This window comes from Corvus moneduloides, chromosome 1 (genome assembly GCF_009650955.1).
Source record: "Corvus moneduloides isolate bCorMon1 chromosome 1, bCorMon1.pri, whole genome shotgun sequence".
NCBI lineage: Eukaryota > Metazoa > Chordata > Aves > Passeriformes > Corvidae > Corvus > Corvus moneduloides.
Window position 1 is genome coordinate 68002847 of NC_045476.1, and position 17448 is coordinate 68020294.

The 17448-nt window shown below is 38.3% G+C and overlaps 1 protein-coding gene across 5 annotated transcripts in view; it reads right to left on the minus strand.

Annotated features, from left to right (window-relative positions):
• CDKAL1 (CDK5 regulatory subunit associated protein 1 like 1) overlaps positions 1–17448 on the minus strand; it is a 396424-nt gene that overhangs the window by 257856 nt on the left and 121120 nt on the right. For all 5 annotated transcript variants that reach the window (XM_032114324.1, XM_032114315.1, XM_032114332.1 and 2 more), the window contains 2 exons: positions 15818–15914; positions 8621–8669 (listed from right to left, as the gene is read on the minus strand). In XM_032114324.1, coding sequence (XP_031970215.1) covers positions 8621–8669; positions 15818–15914 — 146 coding nt within the window. The remainder of the gene's footprint in view (positions 1–8620; positions 8670–15817; positions 15915–17448) is intronic.

The window sequence follows — 17448 nt, forward strand, 5'->3', positions numbered from 1 at the left end:
AACTCTTTCATAAAAAGATTGCCTTCTACCCTATACCAACTCAAAAAGCTTCATAGAAATGTGCAGTTATTTCTAAGCATACAGCACATATGTAACTAGCCTGAAATACAGAGAACTACTAAGTGTTGCACTTGGAATTAGTATCCAACAATAATACTGCTTTGGAAGACTCTGGAATATGAGTGTCACACTGGTGAAGACAGGAGCTTTTTAAAATTCATTTTATGTAATTTCAAAAACAAGATATTCAGTAGAAAATATCTGCAGGTGTCCCAGATTGCTAAAATTCATACACCCCTGTATCTCTTTATTCTTTGTATGTGTGCAGTGTGTGATTCAATCATAACAATATCTGTAAGCGCTAAAACCGTACTCTACAACAAATCATACAGAAAAAGAGATAACTATTAACAAGGAATTACTGTCCATGTAAAAATGTCACCAAGTTAAATTAAGAATATAAGCATTCAAGAACATTTTTGACACATCCATAGTACTTTCCTCTCTCACAGCAAAAGCACTTGAAATGCCCTATTAAGGCACTATTTCTTTTTTTTAGGATTCAATAGCTTCACCCTACTTATTTTGAGATCATGCAATGTTATTGTCTTTCTGAAAAAGTGTCTGAACGTCAAATCTCCTGTGAGCTCAAAATGCCAGCTACAATTCCACAGCTCAGAAGGACAATACTAAGAATCGACTACAGGAAGAGTTCCCCTGACCCTCTGTCCTCACCTCTCTGTGAAGAAAGGCATTTGATTAGGATCAAAGATTCTGCTCAAAACCTCAGGAGATCCTGGAGAGAAACTTCCAAGGGAAAAGACATTTTGAATCAGATAAAACAGGCTGCATTCTGGGGAAGTGCTGAAAGGAGAATTGTCAGAGCCAGCTGCAGCAGCACAAGTAACTTGCCTAATGTTTTGGGGCATGCAGGCTGAACAGAACAAATTTAGCCTTAGAGTGAAACACTGAGCTGAACTTCTCACTGTATGCAAAAGAAAGCTTTTATCAAATTCCCCCGGTTTGAATGAGGTACTCTTTACATTTACCAGCCACAAGGATTCTCTAACAGAGCCAAATCCAGGTAAGTCTAACCAATGTGAATGGGACAGAAAAATAGGAATGCTGTAAGACAGTCATTCACTCAAAGTGTGGAAAAGAGCACATACAGGTCTGGAAGAAAAGGCACCTTTTCTGTGCACATCCCAGGCTCACTTAACAATGAGCAATCACAATATTGCTACTGAGATTTTCAGTCTGTTTCCCCCCAGTTGCTTGTTTTCTTCTTTTGTGGCGCTATTTATCTCCCATTCAGTTTCTGTGAGCTACGCACAAAATAAAGTCATAACGATGTCAGTCATAACAGGGATAATCAGTTCTATCAGATTTATAAATGAAATCAATGAAATAACTACACTGACAAAAATAATTACAAAACCTATCTAAAGTCCTGGATCATCTCACATACCAATTAGTCACTGCATGCCCCAAAGCATATGAACAAGCATAGCAAAAACAGAAATAAACTTCCTTGTAAGAACAAAATCCACTTGGATGGTAACAGAAATCTCTTTACCCAGCAGGGGAGATTTTAACGTTGAGCCGCATCATTATCGATGTTTTACAAAAGAAATTAAAATCTGCCTTTGCAGAAACAGTTTCTCCATAATTACTGTATATTCCTTATCATGCTCTACATTTTTATTTAAATTACAGTCTACAAAGCTGAACTCTCCAAACTTATACTGGCACAGATCACGGTATTACTATTTTGAACTCATCAGTACCCTTCAGTGCATCACACTTTTAATAAGCAATCAGAAAGGGGCAAACAAAACGCAGCCTGGTGCCCTCACTGAAGCATCTGGCTGCATGAAAAAACCTTCCTTTAAAAGCCATACGGTGGGACACCCTCCAGCCAGGTCCTTAATAAGCCAGTGCCTGTTGTCAAAGTAGTTCTTAAATAACAGAAGGGGAAAAAAAACCCAAAAATCTACTGGTTTGAGTAATGACACTCTTTCTACCCAGGATGCTTAGTTTTTAGTGACAACAAAAAAATTATAATTTTGTTTAAATAGGAGTATTGCCAAAATTTCCAATCCATGGGACACAAAACAGGGGCAGGGGGTGACACATACCCCATTATGCCATTAACCTCAGTAATTGATACATACAAATGTGTGATGGATCAATCTTTTAATCACAGTCGTGGCCCCAAGTTGCTGACTCACTGTAGCTCTGTATATTGCCCACTGAAAACATTATTTCAACCCTGCCCAACTTTCTTAAGTCTGTCAAACACAGCCCCTGGCATAAGTTCATAGAATTACAGAATGTTAACGGGTTGGAAAGGACCTTAAAGATCGTCTAGTCCCAACCCCTGTGCCATGGGCAGGTACATCTCCCACTCGACCAGGTTGCTTAAGCCCTTATCCAACCTGCCTTGAATGCAGTTTTTCCAGTTAGTACCTTTACTTTTCCACAATCTCAGTTTCAAAGACAACTCTACTGCCTAGAAATAGGATTAGGGACATGGTACTGCTCCCAGGGTGTGTGGATGGGGCTGCAGGGCCCTCTGTGAGGAGAGGCCAGGGCTGCCAAGTGCCAGATACAGCTGGCTCCAAAAGCCCTGCCACAGGGCATAGTGGAGCTCCACAGCTGTCAGAGGTGTAAAGAAGGGAAAACACTGCCTGGCAGCAAGGGAAAAAGTGTGCAGGAAAGCCCTGTGAGCACCAAGGTGAGAAGAGGAGGAGGAGGAGGAGAAGGAGGAAGAGGAGAAGAAGAAAATGGAGGCACTGTGGGCACCCCACTGGATTCCCCTACAGCCACTGGAGAAGAGCTCAGTGAAGCAGCTCATCTCCCTGCAGCCTGTGGAACACCATGGGAGCAGGAGCCTGGAGCAGGGTTTCTGGCAATAACTGCATGGGGCACCCACACCGGAGCAGCCTACTCCTGAGGGACTGCACCCCCTGCAGAGGACCCATGCTGCAGCAGTTCTTGGATCCCCACAGCCCACAGGAATGCCCTAGGCAGGAGAACAGTGTGGGGAAGCAGAAGCAGCAGAGAGAGGCTGTATTGGGCTGACCACAGCCTCCACTCCCCATCCCTCTGCATCACGCAGGGGGAGGAGATGGAGGAGTCTGGGACGAGAGAGTGAAGCTGAGCCTGGGAAGAAGAGCGGTGGGGGAAGGTAGCTATAGTTTCTCACCACACTATTCTATTTTTAATTGGCAATAAATTAAATTAATTTCACCCAAGTCGAGTCCATTTTCCCCACGATGGTAACTGGTAAGTGATCTTCCTGTCCCAAGAGTTACTCCATCTTATTTTCTCCACTGCCCTCATGAGGAGTGGGAGCAAGAAAGCAACTAGGTGGGGGTCTGGCAGCCAGACAAGGTCAACCCACCACACAGTGAAATAAATAAAACAACCCACCCAAAACTGCCCCCCCCCCCCCCTTTCCATGTCCTTTCAAAGGAGATAGAAACAGAAACAGGGACTTGATGAGGCCACTACCCTCCCTCTGACCCTCCTTAAGCTGCACTTTGGCACAAACAGTCAGTTTCCTGACGGGGAGCCAAATGATACTTTCCCTCAAATAGGAACTCCTGACTCCTCCAGGTTTTATTCTTCATTTGGCCTGTCATCAGCTTCTTAAGTCAAGGCTACTCTTCCCACAGTCACAGAAATTGAAAAGAGACTATTTTTTCTACAGTTATGAGCAGATTACAGTGAAATCAAGCAGCACATACAAATATAATTTAACATTCTGGCATTCATATACGTACATACGTATACATACTTACTCTCAGATGGACAATCCAGTACAAATTCTACACTTTAGCCTATATATAATATAGGTACCATTTATCTCATTTTCATACAGACAGACTCTCAACTCTCATCAATCCATAACTGCTAACCACATGAGGACAATTAAACAGTTTAGCAAATAATGGTTAATGTTTAAACTGGGAATGGATGGGCAACTTCACCAGACAGGTCAACGTGACTGAAACCAAGAAAGGTTATGTTAAGTATAAAAGGCTCAACCCTGAAGTAATTTCCTTCGGTTGTTTTTTATAATCAAGTCTAATGACCCATTGTAAAACTATGTTTTGTGAAAGCATTAGACAGACACAATATGGACTAAACTCAATTCAACCCATGTCCCTCATCTCCCTAAGGCCTAAGCTAAAAGCAGACTGTACACAAATACCCTGGTCCCACGCCTCCCACCCCCACAAACCCTTAATAACATGGGATTTGAGAGCATGTCTAGGAAGGAATGGGGAAAAACCTAGATCTCTGAAGACCTAAATTCAAAGCCAGAAAACAGGAATTTGTGCATTAAGCAGTTAACATTTCTCCTTTAAAACACAAAACAAATGTATTCTCTTGCCTACTGTAAACTATTTATAGCCAAGCTTGTATACACACACAAGTTTTTTTAAAAGACAGATTTTAGAGTGGTTCATAAAAAGCTGACTTGAGCAGTCACCATAAAGACATTCTGCAGTTCCCACCAAAGACAAATCTTCAGCTTATTGGAGCATACTATAGAAACTGATCATCCAAAATAATTTCTTTATTCTATACATAAATTTTACTAAGACATGGAACATGAATCAATTATAGCCCTGTTTTCACCTAGCTCACAGACACCACAACTCCTTAGCAATACTTTCCTAACACTCTATGTCATCATAACACATTACTGGAAAACTAAGCACATGAATGGGAATAGGTGCCCTAATGTTGTAAAAATTGCTGTAATCCTAGACTTAAAATTTCGGTAACGTGCAGATGAAGCAAGGTTTACTAAACTGTTAAATCAGAACCTTGCATGACAAAACCATTCTGTTTATCAGGAAGACTGAGACACACTGGCTACACAACTGTGGCTGTCACTTTGAGAAACTCAGTTCTGAGACTGTGAATGAATTATTTTGTCTAGTTCCTCACAGGCAGTATAAAGGTTTCAGATTATAAATTACCATATCATATGAAAAGTACGTGAAGATGCCTCTAGTTAAAATATATCTTGGGACACAGTATAAATATTAATTAGACATGACCTGCATACAAATACTGCATGGCTATTGAAGATCACTTCTAGAAGTGACAATTTACCTGCTAATTTACCTGATAATTAGGAAAATTCAAAGATTCAATTCAACACTTGAGATAAAAGTTAGGATAGCATAAAAATGAGAAATCACTGAGCCTCTTAAAAGTCTCTCTCTCTCTTTTGGCTGTTAGTGCAACAACAAACATGCACATCCTTCTCTTCCATTTTCTGATGAAGTAGGATAAAAAGATAAAGTCACATAAAAAATGTTTATCAGAATTATCTTGATGGAGAGTTGGAAACTAACAATTACACTGTCTTCACACACGTGGTAAAGACCACCACAAAGATATATTTCTTGAAACCACCATCTCTTGACCCAGCAGAATGGCATTGTTCTGAAAAGGTTTTCCTGACAATGCCCATAACATTGAGAAATAAAGCTAGAAGAAACTCTTTCATATTTCATACAAAGAGTTCTAAATAATTCCAAGAAATCAATTTTCTTTGGGAGTACAGCAAGCTTTCAACCAAATCCAACAGGGGAGCCATTTTCATGAAAAAATGAAAAAGATGACTATTAGGAAAAAAAAATAAGGCAAAAAAAATTATTTCTACAAACTTTCCCTTTTTGTAAAGTGTGGACTACAAAATTCAAGCATCCAAGAAATAAATAAGGTACCACTTGAGAAATGGGGATCCAGAGAAAGCTAGACTTTTAGACTTAAAACTAGCAACAGGGTAACCTATTTCCACCTTGGAATTTGGACAGAAAATTCAGACACTCCAGCTCTGTTAGGCTGACCAATGTACAGAGCTGTCCTACAGAGCACAGACACTAAGAAGTTCCACTTATTCAGTCAAATATCTTTTAAACATTCAATATATAATATTTTTTCAGCTTTCAATATATACATAACCACACTACATGAAGACCTTTAGCTTTTCTTTAAAAAAAAAGGTGAAAAAACCTGTGTTGCTCAACTATGACAGACACCCAACTTAAAAGTCACTGGTGTAAGCTGGCTCTGAATTCAGAATCTGTATTTATTCCCCCATCCCACATCACCTCCATCTCCTGAAAGCATTAGCAGCTTCAGAAGCTGTTTTTAATGATGTAGACTCATGAAAACAAAGGGTTACATTTCATTTGATTTTACAGTAATTTAATCTTCTACCATATATCTATTTTATATAAGAAAATATTCTTAATCAAGAGTCCTGCTATCTACAGTATTTTCCTTCACTTGGATAATGGAAGTTCACAGTTAGACTCTTTATAAAACACAGTGAAAAAGAGCATCACATTCTTCTCCATTAGTAGATGATTCCCAAATACATAAATGAATGCAGCTTCTTTAAATAAATTAAAGAAATATGAGTAAAAGATCCCAGTTTTATGGCTGGCTTTTACAAAAGTAAGCCATTATCATATGCTATGAGCTCTGCTAACTTGTTGATTCTCTTTCCAATTGTAATTTTATTGTCAGGGATGGGTTACAGTTGGAAAGGACCTCTGGAGACCATTTTGTCCAACCCTCTCACTCAAGGAGAGCCACTGAGAGCCAGTTCCCCAGGACCATGTTCACAGTATTTGAATACATCCAAGGATGGAGTCTCTACCACCTCCCTCAGTAACCTGAGCCAGTACTTGGTCATCCTCACAGTCAAAATGTGTTTCCTGGTGTTCAAAGGGAACCTTCCTGTGCTTTTTTGTGCCTGTTGCCTCTGGTCCTGTCTGTGGGCACCACTGAAAAGAGTCTGCCTCAGTTCTCTTTGCAACCTCTCTTCAGGTATTTATACACTTTGATGTGATCCCCCTCCCCAAGCCTTCTCAGGCTGTCCCACAAGGAGCAATGCTCCAGTCTCAATCCCTGTTGGACTCTCTCCAGTATGTCAATGTCTCTGTCAAACCAGAGAGCTGGTTTTTGTTCATTTTTTTCCAATAAAACTTCAGAAATCCTGTGTTCCATTATCTTTTGGGAAATCCCTGATGGAATTGGCACTGTGCATGGAATTCAGCAGCTCACTTTCTCCTTCTAATTCAACTCGCTTCTAGTAAGCTAGAAAGGAACAAAAATCTTTCCAAAAATTCACACTTTTTAAAGTTTAAATGTTTGTTAACATGCCTATGAACATTATTTTCCAGAATTATATCAATGTTTAAAATGCAATCTAAAAATCCATTCAGTGAAAATCATTATTTTAACAGCTGCTACCAGATTATTTGTACTCTTCCTAGTCATGTAACATTCAGTCACCATAACCTGAGTAATTATGTTATCGAAAAAGCAGTAATATCTGGAGTCAATATAAATATTACAAAGCCCATTTTTGGGAAGGGAGGGCATGCTGACCCAGGTTATCATCTTACTCCCTTAAGAACAAATAAAATTCAGGAAAAAGCAGATAGAGATCTGAAACACCATGCTGTTGTAAAAATCGTGAAGCATCCTCATTTCCAACATATTGTCATGAACACCATAATGTTTCTGGGAAAACAGTTTGGCTTATGAAACAAAAAATGCATGCTGAATGTATTTCTTCTTTGTTTGTATGGTAAAGTAGGTTGTACCCCCAAAAATAGATATCATAAGGTAAGGACAAACTGGGAGAAGTGTTGGTTGGGAGTACATAAAAAAGTACAGGTTTCACTTCTGAAGGCATTCAAAGCAACATGAAATCTTAAGGCCTTCAAACCACAAGCTCTAGAAGCCTTACACCACACTTCACAATTTCTTGATAGAAGCTTTTTTGCCTTTTAAAAATTTGCACTGCTTTAAACTTTCATGCTGTAGCTCAAAAAAAAAAAATCATACTCCAGCATTAAAGTTACTGACAATGTCCTGTGAACTAGACACTTGTTTATATTGAAAGTAGAGCCAGTTAAACTAAACCTTATAATTTAAAGCTCCATGGAACAGTAATTTTTATGGCCTGATAAGTAATGGAGACAAACTTAGGTAACCCAGAAAGACCCAGACGAATATATTTATTTAACAGCAAATGTTTACTGGTCAGGCTGCAGAAACAATACTGTTTTTTTCCCTCCTTCACTGCAAAGTACTAAGAGTACACACACACGAACAAAGCCAGAGGAACACAGTTACAAAAGAACATTAAACCAGAAGAAAATTTATCTGTCCTGAGAAGAGCTCAGGGGAAGTAAGCCAAAGCATCAGAAAAGAAGAAAATACTGGAGAACTAAACAAAAGAAAGTAGCAGTGTAATACTCAATTAAAATAGTGCAGGAGCTTTATACAATACTCTACACCAACCAATACTGATGAAATGATTTCTTGAAGTCTCCTCTTCATCATTTACCTATGAAACCAACAGCCCACAGAGCTCCTGACAGAAAACATCTCTGAAATTATCACACAAAGCACACGTGACAAAGTATAGCACTGCCCAGACATTCTCCTAGAGCCCAGACATTCTCCTAGAGCACAAAGCAAGTGTTAGGTTGAAAAAGAGCACACCAGCAGCACTTCTGCTGATGGTTACATGTTCCAGACTAGCTGCAATTAGTTCAAGTGTGATGCTTACCTTTAATAGTTTCCTCCACAACTTCTACTACACGATCTATCTGCTGAACCTAAAAAAAGTCAGAAGGTAAATACCTAAGTAGTCAACAACTGGACATCCTTTTAATAAAAACTAGTCTTTCAAGAGTGTCTTCTTCTGGATTAAGGGGGAGTAAAGAATTTTGGGCTGTGTTTTTCACCAAGTTTGTTTTCTGTGCATCTTGGTCAATCTACCAAAAGTAACTTTAAAATTCGCCACCCAATTTAAACCAGATTTTGTCCTCAAAAATGGCAGCTCCTGTAAGTTTGTCAAAAATCACCAAATAGCTAGAAAAGAGTTCAGGCCTTAAAAGTGCTGTTCATGGTCTGTGACAGGCAATGGTAAACCAGGCACTCAGCACCTGTGCCAAAGTACTCCCTCATCCCAGTCTCCACAGCAAAATATTGTCAGGGCAGACTAAAGGGGAGAAAATTAAGGAGGAACTGCAAGGGAAAGACATTGGAACACAGGAAGAAATTTAAAATACTGCTGTGAAGCTTAAGGGAACAAGACATTCTCCTGAAGTTAATGCAGGCTGTGTTTGGAAATGGAAAGAAAAGCCTTCAAGTTTTTCACAAGATAGAATAATATTTAATGACCATTATATAATGTCTGCAACAAAGACAACAAATTTATGTTTTAGTGTCATATTTGCCAAAATTCACCAATAATGAGATAAATAGTTCAATTACGTCTTAATAGATATATTAGTCTTTATTTAAAGTCAATGCCCAACACACTGTAGAGATTTTGGCATATAAAGGAATCAACATTAACACTGCAAAATTAAACACTCAGGAATTCTTGAAGCTGAGATTCTTCCCAGAGCTTTCATCCAAACCACCTGTTCTGTGTAATGCCTACTATAGATACTTACATACAATGCAGGAAAGCCAACTTGTCACATTTAAATTAGTTTGTCATTTTTCTACAATATTCCTTTTTAAACACCTCTTCTCTAAGCTGTACATTAAATGAACTCGATTTTATATGACTTTTGCATGGAGTTTCTTTTCCAGCTTGTTTCCAAAACAAGCAGAAAAGCACAAGTTGCAGAGGCTTCAAGAGAAGAGCCCGGTCTGCAACAAGGAGCCTGGAACTTGGATCCCTTGTATCAAAGCCAGTAAGTCTCTGTATCCTAAAACAGAGTTTGTCATTTCCTGTAAATACAAGACTGCACAATCTTGTCTACTTCACATTCATTTTTCCAATCTAACAGAAGTTTAAAAAAAGCTCACCTACAGTTGGAGTCTGATCTTAAATTCCCAACTGAAGTCAGTGGGAGTCAGTTCCTTTACTTGTCTGGGTGTTAGATCAAGTCCATATAAAAGTATTTTTCTTTTTTTTTCCTTTTTTTTTCTTTAGCCTTTTGAAATACAGCCTTTTTAAAAAAGGAATGTCCACCACTTCCGATTTTTGAATACAGTACATTAGTTATGAATTCTAGAAGTTATAGTTATATATAGTTATATAGTTATGCTAACATTTGCATTTTAATAATTTTATTGAAAAATAAATATATTTAAATAATTTTCTGAATCACAAGCATTCACATTACAGACATATAGACATATCTAGCAATCAACTTGTAAAGAAAGCACACATAAACAGTCATATGGAACACATGCATGTTTACATACTTGTGCACATATCCCTTCTGGATATAGTTTTAAAAATTATGACCCAAGATATTTAACATATATACTTTCTACTAATTGTTTAAAAAATAAACAGAAAAATTCCACTTGAAAACAGACGTGTACACACTTATAACTACAATACAGACAGTCTGTGTTATATTACCTACAATATTACTGCTATCTGTCTCAGTGCTAGACTGTTTAAGTTCATAACCATTTTAATCATTTAAAATATGAGAAATCTGGGTGGTTCATAACCTGAGACACCTCTTACTTTCTGCATTGTGCATCTGAGGAATTTTTGCATTGCTCCAAATCCCCTGTTGAATAAAGATAGAAAAAACCCGCCAACCATTATATTGCATCTTCATTTTATTGGATAAATTAAATTATTCTCTTAATATGTCTGTCAAGAAGATGGCTCATGTAAGTAATTAGAATTATAGGTCTGATAGGTAATGAGATCTGCACCTAGAAATGGATTTTGTTCTGCCTTTCATGTTATTTCCCACATTAAATATTTTTAATTTGAAATTATTAGAAATTATTTGGCTAAAGCCCCAAGTGCTCAAGAAGAAAATGTGGAATGCTTCCAGTCTGCATTTATGAAGATAAAAGTATCTTAGAAAATGTGAGGTGAATCTGAAGTGAGAAGAGGGAAAGGTTTAGAAGATTCTTATTTGGAACAAAAGTGGGGGGAAATGAAAAAGGAAAAAAAATGACAAAGACATAGTAATGACATTTTCTTGGGTATATAAAGATCTGCTGGATTCTTTTCCTCACATCTCACTAACCTTATGGATAATTCTGCTCTGGGGTGGTATCAAAGATATGTGTAAACCTTCAGAGCAGAGCTCCAATAATGTCCCCATCAGGAAGTCCATGAAGCATAGAGACACCTCGGTGGTGTACGAAGGGAAATGACACCATTCCACAACATCTTTTTGCAGAGTGTCTCAATAAACCAAGCCCCCAGGACTGTCTGCAGGTCACCACTGCTGGGTGTGGTTAGTGCACCCCACTTGGCTCCACAGATCTTGTGGGACTTTGTTTCTAGCATAGTTAAGTACATTTTGGACTTAATGTCCATTAGAAGTGGTTCTCCATTAGGACTTGAACAGAACAAGAACTACAGACAGACTGGAGTAGACAGCTGAGTAGAACTATACAAAAAGAAAAAAATCCCCAAAACACTGAGTTTCATCTCACCTTGTTTAGGCAGTTCTGCCAAATGCTGGATGTTAAAAGACTACTCAGCCTATCCCCTCTCTAAAGCCAGTAAAATGGAAATACATCGCTTCAAAAGGCACTTCAGGTCTTCTAAAAATCTAAATTATTTTAGAGATAATTATCTTCATTGACCATAAAGAGAGCTGAGCAAAACAGACTCTCAAATTACAGCACTTAGGCAAGATAAATCTGAGGCTTAATACGTAACTTCAAAAGGCATGTGACTAGCCACCCTGGCTTCAGAGGGATAACATCTGTGTTTAAAACCTTTGCTGACAATACTGACCATAGTAATGGGCAATACTCTGGCTTAGGAAGGTATTCTGAGAGGAGGATCTACACAAAGTTTAAAGGGAAGGAGACTACCCCAGAGAAGCACATAAACAACTGACTTTCATTGCTAAACATTGACACAGCTGAATTAATTCCTAAACCTTTTGATATCTAGGATAGTACATAACTGCTGTAGAAATGAACACTTTCTATTGCACATCCAGTTTTCAGTTTAAAAGCAGGTGCTTAACTGACACTCTTTTCAGACATTCCAGGTTCAAGTGTTCTATCTGAATATCAACACAGGAATTCAAAAGCCAAAGCTGACCAGCTGAGAAGTACTGACTGAGCTGGAAATTTGTATGAAATCATTTTTAGCCATAAGTTACATAAGAACAGTGTCCACCTGTTCCCAGGTTTTCAGCATGCTTTCCAAGAAGCTCTGTTAATTCAAATAATTCAAATTCCATCAAATTTGTCTTTCATGAAGTACATATTGGATATTTTGCATTTATGCAAGGCTCTGTTTCAAGCAGCAGACAGGTTCTCAATCTTGAATGTAGTCTGGCCTTAAAAAACACTGCAAGGTAGGCAAGTATCATTATCTCTGTTTTGCAAACATCATCGAAACTTTTATGAACTGAGCCACAGAAATACCATACAACAGATCTTCCTCATTTATGAGGCCAAAGCAGTAGGGATGTACGGACACTTGGCATCTTGGTAAGTAATTTCCACTAATTTCCTTTCACAATGGCACTGCTAAAGCTCTGCTCACTGGAGCATTTTACAAATGAAGGAATAAGGTACATTAAACTTAAAAGTGTGTACCAATTACAGATGTAGAGCTTGAGAAATAAAGTGCCTGTTTTCTGTAATGCACTTAGCATTTTTTATACTGCACCATCTATTTTATAGCAGTGCTCCTAGTGTTAGGTGCTGCTGCTGGGAGTGTTCAGCACTCCCACTAATCACATTCCAGAGTTTCACACTGGATATGAAAAGAAAATTACTTAAAGCTTGCCTTAGACAGCAGAACAGCCAGGGGAGAGGGTTAGTTGGAGGTCAGCAGAATGCAAGAAGCCTTGGCAGAGGGCTTTTCAGGGCTATGTATTACTCCTGGAAGCAGCAGCTTCAGGCTCACCTTGGCCAAAGAGCCTGCAGTACCCTCCCATGCACGGGGCCTGCACCTTCTGACTCAGAGAGCAGCAGCAAAGTTGGGGTTACAGCCTTGTAGAGTAGCAACACTGGATTGGTTTTGTGGGTTTGTGCAGATGAAAGAACAGGCTGAAACTCTTCCCTTGGGTGATGGGTGTATGGCAGAAGGTGGTATGTCTTTGATGCTAGATGTTACACTGGGAAAGATGGGGGAAGGAAGGAAAATTTAAGTTCTCATTCAGGATTCACTCACCTGTGGAGCAATTGTATGCCTTTAATGGAATACATATGTGCATTAGGACCCATGCTTTCAGTATGTACAGCAAGTTTGATGATTTCAAAGTACAGATACACAGGGCTTATGAAGCCTCTTAAGATCTATAAACCCCCAGTAGTCTGGCCAGGGGTTCCAACACGTACCATCATTTGGAGATCAAGTACCTTAAAACTCCAGAAAATGCCAATGAAATAAAATATCCCGTTTCAATCACTCAACTATCACTGGCAACAAGAGTTTTGCATGTTCTTGTATGCAGCTCAGGAAGTGAGGAAACACTACAGCTACCTACGAGTCCCAGAACATAACCTGTCGGCTAAATCTTTCATGCACCCTTGTCCCTTCTCTTCCCTCCCTTATAATCCCCCTCAAAACAACTGACACAAAGTCACACATCCTACACACTACCAACTTAAAATGAAAAGTGAGGGATAACTCTACATAGGAGAGTTGATGTCTCTTTTTGCATGGTAAATGCGCTTGAGTTTGAAGTGAGTACACCACAAACACAAAGGAATAAGCTTTGGAAACCACCTGAGGGCAACTGGCTGTGAACCTCTGTAATGCATCATTATGTGCTTCAGGTACTTTTCACCCTTGGCAGGTTTATTACTACCCAGAATTTTCCCATTCCAGAAAAGAGCTCGTTCACCTTGTCATGTTACGCTGTAGTCTGCCTTACACACAGCCTATGGCAATGCCCCAACCCACATTATTTTTATAAAGTATCAATTACTTTATACACAAAAACATAGTAACATCACAAATGGTAAGAAGGATATGAAGTTGCCCTTCCTTTCCTTCTGCCCAAATCAGGCAATAAATAAAGAACAGTGGAAGTTCAGTCCTGTATTTTTCAAGTGCAGATCAAAACAAGCTCTGATTTACTAGAATTTCTCTGGTAGTTAAATTGCAACTTCCTCCACCATCATATCAAGAGGAGCAGAAGAGCCTCTGACACACTGCCTTTAGAAAGCCACCCTGAGGGAGTTATAATTGCTGGTAAATAAACACATTCTCAGACAACACTGTCCTTTAAATTTTGAAAAAATGAAAAAAGTGGGGGGAAGAAAATAGCAGAACTTATATTAGCAACAATAAATCAACTATGTCTCTCAGCCAAGTTGAAGATGAGACCAACCTAGTATTAAAGAAAGATTTCCAAAACTGTACTCTTTAATGCTTAAAATTTTAAAATAGAATCAATATCCTACTGCCAACAGAACATTTTCTATTTCTCAATTTTACAAAAACTGCCTTTTAGAAATATTTTGCAATAGCAAGACAACAAGTCTTATCCTTTAAATACAGTCACCCTCTCACACACATTCTTTGTAAAATGGGAAGAAATCTTAAATGTACAAACTGAACACACGCACAATATATGCTCTTAGCTTTGTTTTTGTTAATAGTTTTGCCTCAAGTTTAACACCTTTCTGAGCTGAGGGATCTCTTATTTAAAGCACAGTAAATTTTACCATAGCAATGACAGCTAGAGGACAATGTCATTATTGCAAAACTACCTTTCAGTATTTTTAGGTCTAGTTACAAAGTACTTGGGAACATTGCACTAACAGCCTAATTCATTTCCTAATAGAAATCTTTCTTTAAGAAATACAGAAGTACAAATATTTTTCATGAAACACTGGTTCTAGGTACTCAAATGAAGATGATGAAAAGAGGTTAATTTTCAGAAATTACATGTTATCTGAAAGAAAACCTTAAAAAAGAGAGGAAAAAATGTTTTAAAAAAACCTCAAACTTCCCAATTTTAGTAAGTTAAAATCATCAAAACTGAAACATTGAATTACAATCTAGGTCAAAGGATACTGACTTGCTTATTTTTTTCCCTCTGTCTACATATGTGTAGATATTGTTATACTCACTATAACAACCAATAATGGATCAATAACTATGTGGCCTCTGAGCTAAGTGAAGATCCATTCACCCATTTTACTTTTTTCTCTTACAAAGATGATCCAATGATACAGTAGTACCTCATCCCAAAGAATACTGAAGGCACTTTATTAACTGACGTCAAAGCTCTGTGGTTTCTTTTTCAAGGTAAAGCTTGGTAACTGTTTAACAACTCAGTCACCAGGGGATTTAACTCTTCAGACTGCCTCAAATTTAAACAAAATAATCATTGCTATTTGCCATTCTGCTTAATAGTGTGAAGTAAAAAAAGCACCAAACCCTCAACTGTGTCTGTGTAATTCATGTTTAGTCCCCTATGCTTCTTCCACTTCCATTTTAACAGAGGGCTTGTCTTAGAGCAAATAAACAGTGATATTTTTAAGAATATGGTAATTGATACTTTCATCCTCGATGAAGCCTGGAAATTTTCAGGCTTCAAAGGGCACTGGAAGTCAGTTCCAACAACAGCCTCCCTTTCTTTCTCCCCTCATGCCAAAACCAAAGCAAATCACCCTCAACTGAAGGAAGGTTTACACGTTGTATAATGCAAGATGATGAACAGGAAGGGGACATGGCAGGAAGATTCTCTGCTGCTTTATCCAAGAGAAAGGCAACGAAGTCTAGATGTTGATATCGACCTACTGAAAACATTTAGAAAAACCTTGGATTTCTAAAGATACATACCCCTATAATACTCAAGCCTTTCAGGTACTCCTGGCGAGGTTGGGCTTGGGGTACACAGCCTGCTAGAACGACTTTCTTCTTCCCTTCTTGGGCTTTCCTAAAGGACAAACAGTGCGTTAATATTTTTTGAGAACTATCATTTTCAACTTCAACATATTATGCATGTGACAACAGAAAGCAACACAACAAAAACCTCCCCAAATCAGAAACAACTTGTACATGTTTCAGCCTACGAAACCAAAACACCAAAAGAACCCCATATGAAGCGACAGCACACGTGGTTCGTTTTGGGATGTATCTACGGAGACCATAACCATTGCATATCTTGGACAAAAACACAACCTTGAAAGCCCTAATCAAGTTCACTTAATTTTCATTTGCCAAAATGGTAGAAGAAAAACCCTAACCCTAGGGTTAGGTCAAGAAAGATGGGACAGAGCTATTAACCTCAATTCAAAAAGTTACACAGAATGCAAGGGTCAGCCTATGCAGGCAGAAACCTCTAGCTCTGAACAGACACATTTATGTAGTACCAGTCAGAACTGACCAGTTACATCAGTCTTCTGATCTTTCCTTAAAATGTTTATTTATTTTGAAATATGCAGTTACTTTAAAATGTTTAAGTATTTAAGCATATTGAGCACTTTCAAGCAGTAAGTACTTGCCTCTGGGCAGAGAAACATTTGTCTGGATTTTAACTTATATAATTCCTTAGCTTTAATGCTACCTTAGCATTAAGCAGGAAATCAAAACACTAAGATTAAATGGTTGACACTGTTCATTTCCTTTGTAACATTTCTACTCACTTTGAATTCAACAGTGAGTATCAAGCCAGCACTAAATCTCGAAACTAATGGAAGGCCTGCACAGAACTAGTGGCTGCACACAAAACAGTGAGATGCAAAACCTGCTAACGTTCATTCAACTTTGAAGATCATCCATAAGCACATTAACCCAACACAACAACTGCATTACAATGTGCAAAACATGAAAGAAGAAAAGTGCTGAATAATTTTAGCAGATTTGCTAGGTCTAACGTACTATGGGTTGCTCCAAGAACAATCTTTCACAGTTTCATGTTGTATCAACACCTCCTGGCAGGCTTTTGTCAAACTGGAACCTTGTACAACCATCTTTTCTCCAGCAATGTATGAATTCATGAAGTGTTTACTGTTATGTTCGAATAGGCTAAGACATGTCACAACACTTTTCAGAAGAAATATCCAAAATACACAAGTACTTAGATAATTTTATACTCTTCAGCTTGCTTGACCTGTTTCAAACCTGAATGCACTAAAGTGATCTTCAACAAGCACACAGCTGCTTCGTGGGTGTGTATCGATCTCCAGCTAAGGTAATTTTAACAAAAAACCCCCAAACCAACCCAGAGTGGTACCACACACAGTTCCACTACTCACAGTTTTCACTTCACACTTGTAATATGGACAAATCTATTTACAAATTACAGTGCAAATGAAAGCTCACCATAACACACAAATTGTAACATTAAAGGAGATCATAGGCCATTTTGCTAAATACCTTGTGTTGTCTGCTGCACTGAAATGAGGTATTTTAAAGGAAAGAAATGAATACCCTATACAAACACAAATGAGATATAACAGGAAAAAATA